The sequence below is a fragment of the Microchirus variegatus genome, assembly GCF_963457635.1.
Source record: "Microchirus variegatus genome assembly, chromosome: 5".
Lineage (NCBI taxonomy): Eukaryota > Metazoa > Chordata > Actinopteri > Pleuronectiformes > Soleidae > Microchirus > Microchirus variegatus.
Window position 1 is genome coordinate 7,178,564 of NC_139806.1, and position 17,337 is coordinate 7,195,900.

At 41.2% G+C, this 17,337-nt stretch overlaps 1 protein-coding gene across 1 annotated transcript in view; it reads left to right on the forward strand.

Annotated features, from left to right (window-relative positions):
- cadm3 (cell adhesion molecule 3) overlaps nt 1-17,337 on the forward strand; it is a gene marked incomplete at its 3' end in the record, with an annotated part of 141,219 nt that overhangs the window by 115,166 nt on the left and 8,716 nt on the right. The window contains exons 6-8 of the mRNA XM_083890478.1: nt 6,997-7,170; nt 7,814-7,904; nt 17,184-17,337. The exon at nt 17,184-17,337 is cut by the window's right edge and continues 19 nt beyond it. Coding sequence (XP_083746604.1) covers nt 6,997-7,170; nt 7,814-7,904; nt 17,184-17,337 — 419 coding nt within the window. The remainder of the gene's footprint in view (nt 1-6,996; nt 7,171-7,813; nt 7,905-17,183) is intronic.

Consider the following 17,337-nt stretch of genomic DNA (forward strand, 5'->3'; position numbering starts at 1 on the left):
AGACCAGGGGTCTCAAACTCAAATGACCTGGGGGCCAATGCGCATCTATTGTGGTCAAGAGGGGGCCAGCCTAGAGAACAAAAAATGGGGGGAAAAAACAACTGTTCACAATATTGAATCATGATATCACAAGTATACTTAAAGCTGCCATATGTAAGAATGTGGCCAAAAACAGTTACTACATTCAAATTCAAAATACCAAGGTCTTTTAGGGTTCGTTTTCTGACGTAACTGGCAACCCGCTGTTGCTCGGCAGCTGAGAGTCTACTGACTGGTGGCGCCACATGACGCCAAAACATGATTTCAAAACATAAACATGATTTGCAGTCTGCAAAATATTTATTTTTATGCAAATATTTTGTCTGTACTGTTGTTGTTGGTGAGTTCAGTTTGTTATATGAACATTATTCAATACAAAAATAGACATTTATTTTTTAAATTACACAAATAATAGTGTGAACAACTGTAATTAAAATTCCTACAAGGAGCTGTTTCGGGGCCACTGCCATTTGTGGCGCGGGCCCTAACAATTGTATTTATATATGTGATTGAATGTGGTATGTGATACATTTAATAATGGGATAATTATGACCAAATGTCTTATTATTAAAACATTGCTAGCAAAATATATTATGTTTTTATCATAACATGATATTAAGTGGGGGGGGGCCACATGTAATCGATTGGGGGGGCCGCCAGTTTGAGACCCCTGAAGTAGACATATTATACCCTATTTCTACAAGTAAACCTAGTTCCCTGGTGTCCTAATATCAGTTGTGACCAATAAGAATCCAAATAATGCAAATTCAAAGATCTCATGGGCTAACCCAAGAGCTTGAGAACTTGTGCTGCAAATCAATAAATGTTGAAGAAACAAATCGCCCTATCATCTTAAGCTGTGTCAGCACATTCGGTCCTTTAATTTTTAGGGTATTTGGTCCTGGAAAGTCCTTAAAAAGTCCTCAAATTAGATGTCAACCAAGGTGTGGGAAGCCTTGGATGTAGGGGGATGACCCAAAACATCGCTGATATTGATAAATGTTTTTTCTTTTATTTCCTTTATGACAGATTGTATCAGCAGCACCTCATCTGCATTGCCTCACCACCTCAGGGGAAGTATAAGTCCAGAGGATGAGACGAGCGTCTGCCTTCTTTATTTCCAATAATATATAAATATATATAGTTATGTAGAAAAAAACGTGGACGCCCCATTAAATTTTGAGCAGGTGCTGGAGTAAAGTCAAGCTTAAATATTTAAAAAAGGAGACGACTGCACACTAATTCCGCAATAATATAATTGAATATTAATATTTGTCTTGAATGATTCATCGGTCATTAAAACCATAAATGTGATGATGTGATATGTTTTTATAATGAGTGTTCTTTTTTTTTGTCAACTCTTTGAAACTTTTTTTCATATTAATGATGTGGATGTGATAAAGTTATTCAATTATTGATGCTAATAATTAACAATTAACAATGATTTGAGACAGGTGAGCAGGTTTATTTTATTTATATATGTGCTGGTAATTTTCTCCATGAAATATGCAGAACTCAAGACGATGTCTGCAAATATTGTGTTTAGTCAAAGAATCAAAGACGTTCAGTTATGTCGCTGTTGTGGCATCAACCGTTTTACGCAGAAGCTAGTGTGTTTTATTTATATTTAACACTGAACGTTACTTTGATTTTCACACCTAGCTAAAATGATAGCTCGCTAAAATGATAGCTTGCTCGCAGATAGATAGATAGATAGATAGATAGATAGATAGATAGATAGATAGATAGATAGATAGATAGATAGATAGATAGATAGATAGATAGATAGATAGATAGATAGAATTATTGCTAGCTAAAATTATTGCTTGCTAAAATGATTGTTTGCTAGCAGATAGATAGATAAATAGAATTATTGCTTGCTAAAAATTAGTGGTTGCTAAAATGATAGCTTGCTAAAATGATAGCTTGCTAGCAGATAGATAGATAGATAGATAGATAGATAGATAGATAGATAGATAGATAGATAGATAGATAGATAGATAGATAGATAGATAGATAGATAGATAGATAGATAGATAGATAGATAGATAGATAGATAGATAGATAGATAGTCCCTTTTACTTTAAAATCAGCATTTTTATTTTGTTTTCTGGCCACACAGGAGCCGCAGAAACACTCTGCACGTTAGCATCACACGTTAGCATCTCATGAAGTTGATCTGTGGAACGTGTTTACACAGAAAACACTCGCCTGTTTACATATCCAACAGCTACGGAGCGAAGTTAGCGTTCATTTAGCGCCGTGTTTGTGTCCACTTGATGCTCACAAATTCACACAAATAACTGCTCCACTTTATTGTAATTAACTTGTCCGTAACTTTGTCAGTGTGTTGTTCAGCTAATAATAACAGTTTTGTTGAGAAATCTTGGAGAATGTCGTTTATCGGGCCTTCCTTCTTCTCCAGATCACAAATAAAACTCTGTTCAACTCCGTTGCATAAAGCATCGGTAAAAAAAAGGAAAATAAATTGACAATTTGACAAGAAGAATGTTTTTAACACAGTAACCTGTTGCTGCTCTCCAGTCAGATTAGCTCGCGGCCACTGACACACGACTGAACCTTGATGATCCACGAAGAGAGACGATACTATAAAAAGCAAAGAAAACTCACCTCACGTACTGACTGTTTCTCTTCTCCCCCCCTTAACAAATGCTTTGAGTAAGTTCACTGACCCTTTGGGCCTGAATAACTTATGAAAACACAATTGTATTATTTTTCAAAAACAATGTACGGACGTCCGTGGGTAAACAAACAGGATTTCTCCATTCCCCAGTCTGGTTCTGGAGATCCATGGTCTTTAATAAAGGATATAGACAGTCTACGCGCGTGTGTGTGTGTGTGTGTGTGTGTGTGTGTGTGTGTGTGTGTGTGTGTGTGTGTGTGTGTGTGTGTGTGTGTGCACGTGCACGTGCACGCAGAGGGAGAAAGAGAGATTGAAATGCACCTGGAAAGTAAACTGATTTTCTCTGTAGGTCAGAGGACTGGTTATGGTAATAAAAAGATAGATGTCATTAAATTCTGTGGTATTTGAAGAGTTCTGTGGATGAGGAGGAGGAAGAGGAGGAAGAGGAATCTCTATAATATCAGTGTGTGTTTGAGTGATGGAAAAAAAAAAAAGGGAGCCGCAAGGGATAAGATATCTGGATATGTGTGTGGGCAAATGCGTGTTTTCTGCCTCCATCCCTCGTCTCCTCTGTGACTATCTCTGTGTTGTATGTTATTCATGAGCTTGACCTACATGTGCTGCGCACTCGTGTGTGCACATACATGTGCCAATGTGTGTGTGTGTGTTTATGTGTGTGTCACTCACTCCAAACAGGAGAAAGCGACGAGGTTCTGGTCCACTTTCCAAGACTCACCAGCCACTTTCACGCTCTGACCACCTGGTTTTTGATATTCCCTCACAATGGAGTGCAATCTTCAGATGACAGTCTCTCCACTGTGTTTATGCTTTTCATACTCATGTCTAACTGGAGTGCGGTCGCTGTAGCTCAGGCCCACTTACACTTACACTCTTACCCTGCAGCTCCTCTTCTTCTTTTTCTTCTTTTTCTCGGACTGTCATGACTTCTGCTAGACATTTTAACAACAACGACAAAAAAAAATAGAGACGGAAATATGTGCATATTTACGTACACTGTAAATTCTGAATTATTAACAGGATTTCACTGTAGATTTCACAATAAATTACTCACCCCATTGTTAGCGCGCCTACGGTCGAACTGCAGCAGTCCGTTTATTAAACGCTACAAATAACCAGCGTACCTGTGTACTGCGTATGTGTGCCTCTGTTTTTAAAGTTTAACGCCGTTAAAGCACTTGTAAAAAAATGTAATTAAAACTAAAAACCAGTCATTTGTTCATGCATGTGAACTTTAATTTGACAGAAAATAAAAAGGGGGCAGGTTGAATGTTTGGATTTGACCACAGAACATCATCACCATTGTCTTTGAGTCCATCTGCGATGACGTTGGGTGAATAATGGATGATTTATATATGGCTTCCTTTTTGCATAATGCATTTAATGCGGATTCTGGGCTCCTGCATGATGATTGGAGGAACTGTGTGAATGGCGGGGGCCAGTTTTTCATTGACGGTGTTGCAGAAACATACAAATACACATGCGAAGCATCAAAATACTTTACAATCTTGCACTGAGAAACATAGTTTTTGACGTAACTGTGAATTCTCTCGGGCCATTTGTGGTGAGCCAATGGATGCACCTTTTTTTTTATCCAATCTTTTACCAGTTGATTCCGGAACAGCGTTGCTTGTATAACCTTGTTAGTCTTGACAACCGTACGTAAGTGTCCCGTATTATATTGTAAAGAGAGGAAATACAATTGGTTTGTCAGTAAGAAAACTGGAAATGACACGTTCAAGTCATTGTATTTTCAAAAAGTGTTGCCCTTTTGGTGTGGCCATTACAGGGAGTTTGTCTAAAGGGATTTATGTGAAGTGTGATTAACACGCTTAAATACAAGAAAATAGTGCTTCCGTGATCTTACTATGAAAGAACAGTATTTGAAATACAGTCATTTTCTGTGAAGTTTTACAGATTTGAGAAGAAACATTTTTTTTTTTTGTTTGTTTGTTTTTTTTATATCGTGTGAAATGGGAACTACCATCCACCAAATAATGATGGACTTAGCAACGTTAGATTATCCTCTTTCATGCCTTTGGTGGCTGTCAGCATGAAACATCACAGACTGGCCTGGTTAGTAAACATGAGTGTGCTGTGTGCAGTTTTCTGATGTTACATTACAGGGGTTCTGGGTACTGAAGGAAACCCACAGCTCCTGTTCTGTTTACTCTCGCTGCCATTTGGAACGGCGCGCACACGCAGCATTGACTTTTGAGGATCACACGAGGCCGCTTTGATGTGGAGTTTCTTCTTCTTCTTTTTTTTCTTTCCAAGTTTCCATATGAAGTAGAATGTAGCAGCAGGACGTAAGGGTGAGAATTTGAAATGTGACTAAAAGAAACTCTTCTTTACAAAGTCAGGAGTTATATCTGTTGTACACTTTGGAATCACTCAGAGATACACTCTTAGAGACGTAGTTATGTCCATTATTGATTCATCTGATCATGGTTGGTGTGGTGGTTTTTGCGCTCTTGACTTTGCAGCAAGAAGAAACTGGGTTCACGACCCAGTCAGAACAAGAGCCTTTCTGCATGTAGCTTGAATGTTCTCCACTCTCACAGTCCAAAAGAAGATTGGGTAAATTAGGCACTCTAAATCAACTAAATTGGTGTGAGAGTGAATGGTTGTTTGTCTCTATATGTGGCCCTGTAATAGACCTGTCCACTCTCTTAGAAATAAAAGTGCTAAGTAGAACTAAGGAGAACCCTTTTTGGCCAGGTAGTTCCACCTGGAACCCTTTTGGAGGGTTCCACCAAGAACCCTTTTGGAGGGTTCCACCAAGAAACTTTTTCAGGGGTTTTAAAGGCTTCTCTGGATCAAAATGTTTCTTACTGAAACTGTTGGTGTTACCAAGAACCCTTGAAAACCCCTTTCTTTGGGAACGTGTTTTTCAGAAGCAAATGGCTCCAGGTAGAACCTCAGCCCTTGCAGAAGGACCCTTTTGGAACCCTTTTTCTAAGAGTGTAGACCAACATGAACAAAGAAGTCGATTGGAAGCATGGCCTCGACTCAACAAGAGTTACCATTTTGGCATTTCCTATGTAAACGCATGTGCAGAAGCGGTTCTTCCAGGTAGAACCTCAGCCCTTGTACAAGGACCCTTTTGGAACCCTTATTTCTAAGAGTGCAGGGTGTGACCCCGCCCATCGACATGCCTATGTCAGCTGAGACTGGCACCAGTGACGCCCGTTGACCCTCATGTGGAGGATGAAGCGGTAGAAGATGGATGGATGGGTTCGTCTGAAGATAGTTTTTCTGATGAGTTGTGTTAGACCTTGGAATTAGAAAAAAAATAGAGGAAAAGAGACATAAGAATCCAACGATATTCAATCTTCATCTGCATTGATTGGCGGAGGGAAAAATGCAGCAAATCCTCCTCTTTTGGATCATTACGCGAGATCAATGACTTAATCCGCTCGTCAGTTATAACGATTTCTCAGGTGTCGATCGACTTTTGGATGAATTGTTATTGAATGGACGTGAAGTGTTTGTTGCAAAAGAGAAACGCGGATCGTGGAAAGTTTTTATTGGATGATGATAATTGTGTGCTTTTCTGGATGAGTCGACGGGGGGAAAAGAGGGAAGGTGGATGATGATGGATGGATGGATTTTTCCATTCTTGTCTCACAGCAGCACAGTATCAGACACATTTGATAAATTATACAAGATTTCGAGTCCAGAGTCATGCGAGAGCAAAACAAACAGAGGGATAAAATATCGGAATAATGAAATATATGGAATTCATGAAAATGGTATTAATTTACTTTTTACACAAGGAAAATCAAATAATGAAATATTCACGGCCATCTCTACACTCTCAGAAATAAAAGTGCTAAGTAGAACTATATAAGGTTCTTCGGCCTGTCCTCATAGGAGAACCCTTTTGGAGGGTTCCACCAAGAACCCTTTTGGAGGGTTCCACCAAGAACCCTTTTAAAACCCTTTATCCAGGAAAGGGTTCTCTGGATCAAAATGTGGGGCACAAGTGTTACCAAGAACCCTTAAAAAACCCTTTCTTCGGGAAAGGGTTTTTCAGAAGCAAATGGTTCCAGGTAGAACCTCAGCCCTTGTAGAAGAACCCTTTTGGAACCCTTATTTCTAAGAGTGTATAGTACATCGGTTTGATATTGCTATAAAAGTATGTAAAGGTGATCTGTTATGCTTCCACTATTATTGGCGTATAATGACAAAGGAGTTACGAAACAAAGTAACTTCACTTTGTTTGTTTTTCCTCTTCTCTGTCAACTGTCAATGACGCACTTCCTGTCTCCTCTCGCCGTCTCCCCCCTCAGGGCAACGCGGCAACGTGGTGGAGCCCGTTGCGGACAACCCCACGTACAACGTGAGCAGCGAGCTCACGCTGGAGGTGAGCCGCGAGGACGACAAGGCTGTCATCACCTGTGCCGTCGACCATCCGTCTCTGGCCCCCGGGGACAAGAGGAGCGAGCACGCCCTGCAGGTGTTCTGTGAGTCGACCCGCGGGGGGGGGAAAGTGGGAAGTGGGAAGTGGGGGCAGGGCGGACGCTGATGAGAGAGAGAACGAGGTAGAGGCCAGTCAGATGTGAAAGAAAACCGCAGTCTCCACTCTGCTTTTTATTCCTGCCTTTCTTTTTTATCAAGGAGTATATAGACACATTTCCCCTCCTTTGCAGTCTGATCTCTGCATCAGTAATTTCACATTAGCTGCCGGTAATAATGACCACACAGCAGATTAACCTTCCTCTGCTTGTGCACTTGCCCGGAGTTGAGTCACAGTGGATAAGAAGAGCAGGTTATCATTTAAATTGGAGCCTACAAATGGAGCCGTGGAGTCTGACTCACTCTGTGCCGGTGCTGCCACCATGTGGCAGCCGACGCGGTACTGCGCCGCCACGGTGGAGATACGTGCGTTTACAGTGAGGCGTTATGTCACTGTTGGAGGCAGAGAGACGGTGACGCCTGCAGGATGCAGATGGTCATAGATGGAGACAGGGAGGAACGAGACTGTTGGTGCTGTGTCTGTATGGTTTTGAGTCATATGTAACTGTACACTGTGTGTGTGTCTGTGTGTGTCTGTGTGTGTCTGTGTGTGTGTGTGTGTGTGTGTGTGTGTGTGTGTGTTTCTTACAGATTCCCCTATTGTGGATATCCAGCCTGGGAACAATTTGCCGAGAGAGGGGGAGAAGTTTTATCTTTTGTGTTTGGGCAACAGCAACCCAGAGTGAGACATATGCACATGCACACGCACGCGCACACACACACACACACACACACACACACACACACACACACACACACACACACACACACACACACACACACACACACACACACACTGCTGCACACTGAGGACCAGCATTTCCACTTTATAAATCAAAACAATTACAAATATCTACTTCATGAATGACATCTATAAAGAACTACTGGGTGCAGTACCATAAAATGTCTGCAGGTGGAACCCCAGAGCAAAAAGTGTTTTTTGTACCAAATTGAGGACCACAGCATGTTTACAACTTCCAAGGAAGTGATTTCAATGAAAACAAAGTGAGGACTGGCCAAAATGTCCTCGCTTTGTAAAAGTGTCCTCGCTATGTTGGTTAAAAACCCTCACTGGTCCTCAGTATGACGCAAGTACGAGAACACACACACACACGAACACACACACTGCTGACACACTGAGGACCAGCATTTCGACTTTATAAATCAAAACAATTACAAATATCTACTTCATGAACGACATCTATAAAGAACTACTGGGTGCAGTACCATAAAATGTCTGCAGGTGGAACCCCAGAGCAAAAAGTGGTTTTTGTACCAAATTGAGGACCACAGCATGTTTACAACTTCCAAGGAAGTGATTTCAATGAAAACAAAGTGAGGACTGGCCAAAATGTCCTCGCTTCGTAAAAGTGTCCTCGCTTTGTTGGTTAAAAACCCTTACTGGTCCTCAGTATACCGCAAGTACAAGAACACACACACTGATTTCACACTTCAGAGGGCATTGCATTGACTTTCATTCATTACCTGAAGACTTAATCTAACCTTAACCATAATTACTACTGCCCTAATCCTAACTTGAACCTAACCCTGAGCTCAGTCTAACCTTACATTATACTAATTTATATTATCTGGACCTCATTTTGTCCCCATAAGGAAGACAAGTCCCCATAATGTGACTGTGCAAACAGATTTAGATCCCCACAACATAAGAAATACCAGGTACACGCACATATGCAGGCTCAGGGGCTACATAGACAGCATTTATTGATTTAAAAACACACTTTTTAAGGATAAAAACTAACTAGTAATATTAAAAAAAAAAAAAAGAAATCAGTTTTCACATAATAGGCTTTTCCAGGCAGTTTTCAACCTGATGATAACTTTCGGCTCCAACAAATAATGAAATAAGGTCACAGTGATTTATGGTCACATTTTACAGGAGAGTCTACAGTCAGAGGACAGTGTGTCTGTTTGATGACAGAGGATAAATGAGCCGTTAGCCCTCGTTTCCACTCTGCAGTCCACTCCTGTTCATTTCATGCAATTAGTTGCGTTTCCATTGTCGGACATGGAGAAGTGTTCCAAGAGAGCCGAGCCGCACACGCCCAGTTTTCCGACTCAAGGTTTAGGTTTGAAGCAAACACATTCTCTCTTTTTATCGACTAAAACTGTTTATTCGAACTGCTCACGGGAGTCATTTCTTTCTAATCTACCGCTCTTCTTATTTCATCCTAACTCCTTTGCTTTAGATAAAGCTCTTGGTGGGAGATATCGCCGTGTTTTCTTGTCGGGCGTTTATTTCAGCGCTGAACTTTTGGCCGCACGCGTTTTCAGTTTAATTCCGGTTCTTGAACGTCTCTCACGTGATCTGATGTCATCATAGAGCAGCAAAACAAACGTATATATAAACACACCTTAATTTAGGTGTCAAAATAAACTTGGCGGGTACAAACAGAAAAAAAAGTAAAAGAAAAGGGTATTTAACACTCGTGTAACACACACACACACACACACACACACACACTCACACAATCATCAGACGACAGCGGTGACATTGTGCTCGTACGCAGACTTGAAAGCGAACACACGTCGTCGCGTTCGACGCCTGACACCTTGTCACGCCTGTGCTCGCTTGTTACTACGTGACACACACACACACACACACATAAGCGCCGTTATTGAAAAAACATTTGCTGCTACAAGCTCTCGTGTGTTCACCGATACAGTTTGTACATCTTTTGTCTGATGCCCTCCCCATACACACACACACACACACACACTCACACACACACACACACACACACAACCTGCTACCAGCGTCTTAAATCCTGCCCCTCACAAATACACTCCTTCCCCTGGCCTTTCTGCATTATAGATGAACCTCCAGCCAACCAGCACTATTGATCCACTCTCCACCTCTCCTCCACTCCCTCCTCGTCCTCCTTCTGTCCTCCTCCTCTCCTCTCCTCCTCCTCTCCCTCCCTCCATCACCGGGTATCTCTCTCACTGTTGTGTCACTCACAGCTCTCTCGTCTTGTCACGACGGCTCCCTGCCCCGACCCGTCATCCCACTCCTCTCCCCCCGTCCTTTCCTATAACTCTCCTCTATCTCACCTCACACCTTTTGCCTCCTCCTCCTCCTCCTCCTCCTCCTCCTCTTCCTCCTTCCTCCTCTGCTCCCCTCCATCCCTCCTGTCAGCTCATCACAGCAGTGGTGAGGAATAAGACTATCCTGTTAGTTTGATTGGCGGGTGGAACAGACTGAGGGTGGCGGGGGCTTTGGGGTGGGGGGGGAGAGAAAGGAGGCGACTGCCATCGCATGTTGATGCTTTAACAGGCAGCGAGGGAGTCGATAAAGTATAGACCGCGCCACAGTCTGAGGGATTTAATTCCCATGATGACTTGAAGCATTTTACTTGTGATGCAATCAGGCGCTGTGCATAAAAACGCCCTTTAAATAACGTGTATATATATATATATATATATATATATATATATATACATATACATATATGATATTTACTAATAAAGGGCTAGTATGCTATTTATATGCATGTTAGTAAGTACCTAGTTAATGGTGAATATGTGTTCCCTAATCTAAAGTGTAACCATATTTATATGGAATATATATATTTATATATATGTGTATATATATATATATATATATACATATATATATATTGTATATACATATAATATTTACTAATAAAGGGCTATTATGCTACTTATATGCATGTTAGTACGTACTAGTTAATGGTGAATATTTGTTCCCTAATCTAAAGTGTTACCATATATATATATATATATATATATATAATATATATATATATAAATAAATAATCATAATGCATGCTTTTTTGGTGGTGGTTTTCGAGAATTCGAGTATCAGGTCAATGTTTTGATTTTGAGGAAATCAATTTGGAAAGTAGGACGGAAGTAGCAGTTAACCACCAGGGGGCGACTCTGTGAAGGTCTACAGGAAAATCAGTCAAATTCTCACTTGCATTATAATGTCATTCAACATTTTTCCAGAGTTAGATAATGGTCTCAATCACGAGTTCCGCGTCTTCACTTTCGTCAGTTATTTCCTGATTTAGTGTTGAATAGAGCCTGGTTACAGGTGCAGGACATGATTTGACAAAAAGAAAAAAAAACACTCAAGGAAAGAAACTGATGAAATTGAAACATGTTGAGTCTTCAGAAGGGAAATGTGTTCTTGTACAGTCTGTGTGTTCTTACACACTGACAATCACTTTATAGAGAGGGTTTAAGGTTACACATGTACACACGGTCAAATGTCAAATCACTAACTTTCACCATTTTATATCAAATATTAATTTGTGAAATAACAGAATAAAACTCTACTCTTTTGCGACATGAAAGTTGAATTCAGTTTCAAGTTGTGGTTCGGATCTGACAGTGATTAATTGTCGGCTGCAGAGGGAAAGAGAAGCATGAGAAGAAAAGAAATCAACAGGAGAGAGAGAACAGTGTGAAGGAGGAGGAGGGAGACGCAAAGATTTGGTGACGAGCATCGAATGACTGAGACAGAGAAGAGAAAACAGACAGAGACTGTGTTTATATGAAAAGCTTTGGTGTCCAATCAAATCAGATGCAGGTTTCACTCACAACTGTCAATCAAAACACAATCACTGTGACAACAACCTTTACTCTTTCTCCTCATTTAGAGCTGCAGTCAACCTGACACCTGAAGGCCTCACACTATCACTCTTTTCTTCTCATTTCTTCTCTTCTCTTATCATCTAATCTCTCCTCTTCTATCTTCTTCTCTTCTCTTGTCTCCTCCTTTCTTCTTATCTATTATCTTCTCATCTCTTCTCTTTTATTCCCTTCTCTCCACTTCTCATCTCTTCTATCCTCTTTTCTCATCATCTATTCTCTCCTCTTCTTTTCTTCTCTTTACTTATCATTTATTCTCTCCTATTCTCTCCTCTATTCTTTTCTTCTATCCTCTCTTCTCATCATCTATTCTCTCCTCTTCCCTTTTCTTCTCTTCTCATTTATTCTCTTCTCATCATCTATTATCTCCTCTTCTCTTTTCTTCTCTCTCCTTTCCTCTTCTCTCTCCTCTCCTCTCCTCTTCTCTCTCCTCTCCTCTCCTCCTCTTCTCTCTCCTCCTCTCCTCTTCTCTCCTCTCCTCTCCTCTTCTCTCTCCTCCTTTCCTCTTCTCTCTCCTCTCCTCTCCTCCTCTTCTCTTCTCTTCTCTCTCCTCTCTCTCCTCTCCTCTCCTCTCATCTCCTCCACTTCTCTCTCCTCCTCTCCTCTTCTCTTCTCTTCTCTCTCCTCTCTCTCCTCTCCTCTCCTCTCATCTCCTCCACTTCTCTCTCCTCCTCTCCTCTCCTCTTCTCTTCTCTCTCTCCTCCTCCTCTCCTCTCCTCTCCTCTCGGTCACATCCTGTGTCATGATCAAACCAATAACTTCTGCTCTCAGATTCCGTTCAGCATTTCCTCGAAAGCCTGTCAGCTAAAAGCAAGAGAAAGACATTCGTGCTCTGCATTCTATTATTATTTCCCATCTATTCCATCAGTGCTCACAATCACATCACGTGTCTTGTCTTGAAGTCATTTGACCACGTTAAACTCCTCAACGCTCTTCTTTACAACTAAAAAAGCCTTGTTCAACGGTTCGAAAAAGTCCAGGTGAAATATAACAGTCATTTATAATCCATCAAAGCCCTTGAAAATAAAACCAACAGTGAACTCAACGCGCTAAACTAGTGTGCACCTCTGCAGCCAAATCATGATTGGGTTTATTCCTCTGTGCCACGGAGCGTCAGTGTTTTCCAAAAAGGAATAAAAACACATCATCGAGCCACATCATTGCACTCATGTGTGTAACGGCCTGTTGTGTCGGGAAATTATGCTGATGACAGGCGACTAAATCAAATATAATCTTCTTAAAGATGCGGGAACTGCAAAGTGCCGAGTCATTATACCAATTGGTTAATTTATTTAAAAAAAAAAAACAGGATTAATGCGGCTTCTTTTAGCCTAAAATAACCATTTGCATGATACGCTGACTCGTAATTGTTTGTTACAGCGGTGGCACATTTGAGTTCAGAGAGCCGGAGATTGGTGTTTTAGCTCAGTGAGTTGAACAACGCAATTGGAGCTTGAGTTTTTTTTTTTTTTTTTTGCTCGGTCGCTTCTTCTGTGCATGAAAACATTTTAAAGGCTCAAACTCAGAGCTCGACAGATTTAACAAACCACAGGGTACGATAAACAGTAGGAAGCAGTGACCTTGACACTGAGTGACACAGACAGCGGCTGGATAGGGAAGTCAGGAAATAATGAGCGTTGTTGCACACATGTATCGTTGTTCTTTTCAGGGATTTGGTAAAAAAAAAAAAAAAAAAAAAAATATCCGGATTTATCCTTCAATAGACTTTAGCTGCAACGATACTGATTAAATGACAGGTATCACAGTGTGTGTGTGGGAAGTGTTGGATGACTCACACTTAGACAACAGTCTAACAAACACATTTTTACATTAGTAAATGTGACGCAAACACAAAACAATCTCAGAGTGCCTGCTTAATGCAGCGCAATGAGAACAAAGATGCGAAACTCCTCCCGAAGCTTTGAGGAATGCGCCACCTCAAAAACGTGCAATTTTTTTTTGACTAACTGTTGCGACAAAAAACACAAAAAACTGCAAAGAATTTCCGCATACACATGAATGGGAAACGGTGGCAAATGCAGTTTAAACCCAGCTCCGTAACGTAGAGATGCGGTCAAAGTACCTATTGCGGTTTTTACACAATCGTAGTTTAAGTTTTGTACTTTTTTTGGACCTATTCAGATTGTATTATGAGTGTGTATTGTGCCCTTAGAGTGGCACACTCTAACTGAGGTTCATGAAACTCAAACTCTATTCCTGCCCACAATTTCCAACCTACACAGACATTTTTTGCATAAAAAACGTTGCTATGGTTGCCGTCTAACCTTATGTGTTGTTTTCATTTTCATATGACTTGCGGTTTCTCTTAAAATCACCTAAAAGTGCAGAGAGTTCTGGTCAAACCTCGCCATTGACCCACATGTTAAAAATCAAGCTTTGGAGCTTTAAACAAAAAAAGGATTTCTATGTCAATTCGCATCCGTATTTCCCAAATTTAAATGTGGGAGCTCCAGAAAGCTCACAAACCCAAAAAAAATGTAATCTCTATCATCAACCGTTCCTGAAATACAACACATTTAAAACTCGTGCTAACAGCCTCAACGTTAACCCATGCGCGTTTCCATGACGACTGACCGGAAAAAGACGCGTGTGACGTCAAGTTAACGTGACTCCGGATTGTTAAAATGAGTCTCTAAAGTAACGCTAATCTTTAAGAGAGGTTATTTGTAGCGCTGCTCTTTTAATAAACATACTGTAGACGAGCTAATGGCGCTAATGCAGCTAACTGAGCTAACTGGTAAACGGTGCCTGGACTCCGGTGTCGCGGCACGTAAACATGACGTCACGCGCGTCTTTTTCCGGTCAGTCGTCATGGAAACGCGCCGTGCGTTAACACGCATTAAGCTAGTGCTAGACACAGGTGTTTGGGAAGGGGAGGCGGGATCAGGGAGGGGGCGGGGCTTGTACAACCTGCTGCAAGAGTCCCTCTCTCTCAATCTAAAGTTTTAAAGGTTCAATCCAACAATCCCGTGATACTCCATTACCAGCTCAAGTCCTGCACCCGACGGCATTGGCACCATCAAAATGTCACAGCGGGATTCTCTGGTTATAAATTATAGTTGTGAGAGCACGGGGAAAACATGACATCCCTAAGAGCCTGTAATTGCAATGAAGGGTCGTCAAGCACATCATGACTTTTGTGAAGTGGTTACTGGTGCTACTTGTAAAAAAAAAAGATAAAAAACAGGAAGCATGATGGGAAGCATCAGCAGGGTCTGCACTCAAACTACCTGTTTTATAACAGAGATTGACTTTTTGAGCGTTATGTTTAATAACATTACACCAGTTATGGCCTGTGAATGTGAAGTTAATTGTTTAGTTAATTGCTTATTAAGGAGCACTCGCAGGCGATGGAACACAAAACACAAACGCCGCTGCGTGTTTTTATCGCAGGTAACAGATGATGTCGATAAACACGGTCAGGAGGCGTTTGTTTTAAAATATGTTTCTTTGGATGAGTGTTCAGTGTTTATATGCGCCACAGGATCTCATGCAGTGGTTAGCGCTGGTGCCTCACAGCAAAAAAAAAAGTATGGTACGTTTTCATGTCTGTTCGTATAGATGGAAATTAACTTTGCTACAGAGCTGAAATGTACGTTTTTGTGGCCACGGAATACTACTTTGTGCCCACAAAGTAGTGTTCCGTTGCCATTAAGTAAGTATAACTGTGGGCATATCATGCCCATCATGAACTTGGACAGCTGGGTAAGCAAATGGAGCGCACCCTTGCTCCAAACTGTGACACTAAAGTAATGTTAGAAAGATATGCACAGATTTAAACTCAAACTCAAAAATGGATCTCTCCATGCAGTCGTCATTTAGACCAAAGCTTGGATTTTATTTTGCCACAAGGGTCCATTGAGTTATAATTGGAGGCATATTGTACAAAATCAACTTTTTAAATCATTTTAATACTCCGCTTCGTCCCTTAAAAAAACATGAGAGTGCAGACGAGGGCAATCGTATCCGGAAGAGCGGAAGTCCATGAAGTGTTCTATTCTTGGCTGCACAGTGCAGCACAGAGTTCTACACAAATTTCCAGCCTCAGAGGATTTACGTGTTCAGTAGATACATTTTTTATTTTTTTTAACATATATGAGGGCAATGTGGCGGCAAATGATGGCTTTTCTAAATGCTAACTGCTGTTAGCTGCCGCAGCCTCAGTGACGCTGACGTAGTTTCCTGTGTCTCATTTGCATATTTAAAGAGACAGGCACTCAAAAGCGAGCGTTCTGAACAGGGCTGTTTAGGCAGAGTGATTGAACTGCTGTGGTGCTTCATCCTTAAGGTATTTTGAAGTATGTCACAGACATGTTCATTAGGACACCAGGGAACTAGGTTAACTTGGAGAAATAGGCTATAATATGTCTCCTTTAACTCAAATTGACTTACATACTTAACTAAATATTAATTTGTGTGCACGAAATATAGGTTTTTTCCCCATATGTCATGTCTGAGGCTCTGTAGAAACGCTTGTCTCACAGAGTTTTATAATGAAATGCTATAAGTATGGATGTCGCCTACATAGACCACAGACAGCTGGGCTTGGCTCCAGCTCCTCCTGTGACCCTCAGAGATCCAGAGGTGCAGACTGACGGATGGACGGATGGATAGGTTTCTAAAACTTTGGGCTTTACACACGAGTCAGTCCACAGTCTCTCCGCGGCGTTAGCTCAGCGGCACGTGTCGTGGGAGCAGATCTTTAGCTTTTGAGAGTTTTGCCCTGCAGCGATAGCTTAAAGACCTCGTAGGTTTGGCTGCTCGGAAACCGTCCGACAAGATGTTCAAACACTGGCCTTAAAAGTGTGCGTAGTTCAACTAAACTGCTGTGGTGAGGTCACAGAAAAACACTCCTTTAGGTGGTTGTTCATATATATACATATATATATATATATATATATATATATATATATATATATATATATATATATATATATATATATATATATATATATATATATATATATATATATATAGGGTGATTAATCAGTCAACATGTTGAGGTTTGTCCTCAATTCCGATGACATTGTAATTACTGTTACTGTGCTTCAGGACTCAACCATTTCCATAATTGATTCCTTTATCAAGAAATGTCAACATTATCTCTCTCTGCTTCACAATCTGTTATTGCAGAGTGGATTTTTGGGACGCAGCCGCATTTCAGAAGCCAATCTTCCATCATTCTCCTGCTCCCGTGTCTCTCGTTCTTTTTTATTCCCTTACTCTACTGTTTTTTTGTTTGTGTGTGTGTGCAGGCCGTGCAGGACTCTGATTCTGTCTGATTCCCTCTTTTTCTCAGGCCCATCACCTACATATGGAAGAAGAAGGACGGTGAGCTCCCCCCTCTGGCCAAAGCCGACAGCGCTTACCTGCGATTCGAGATGCTCAACAAATCAGACGACGGCGTCTACCTTTGTCACGCGGACAACGGCATCGGCAGCAGCCAGGGAGAG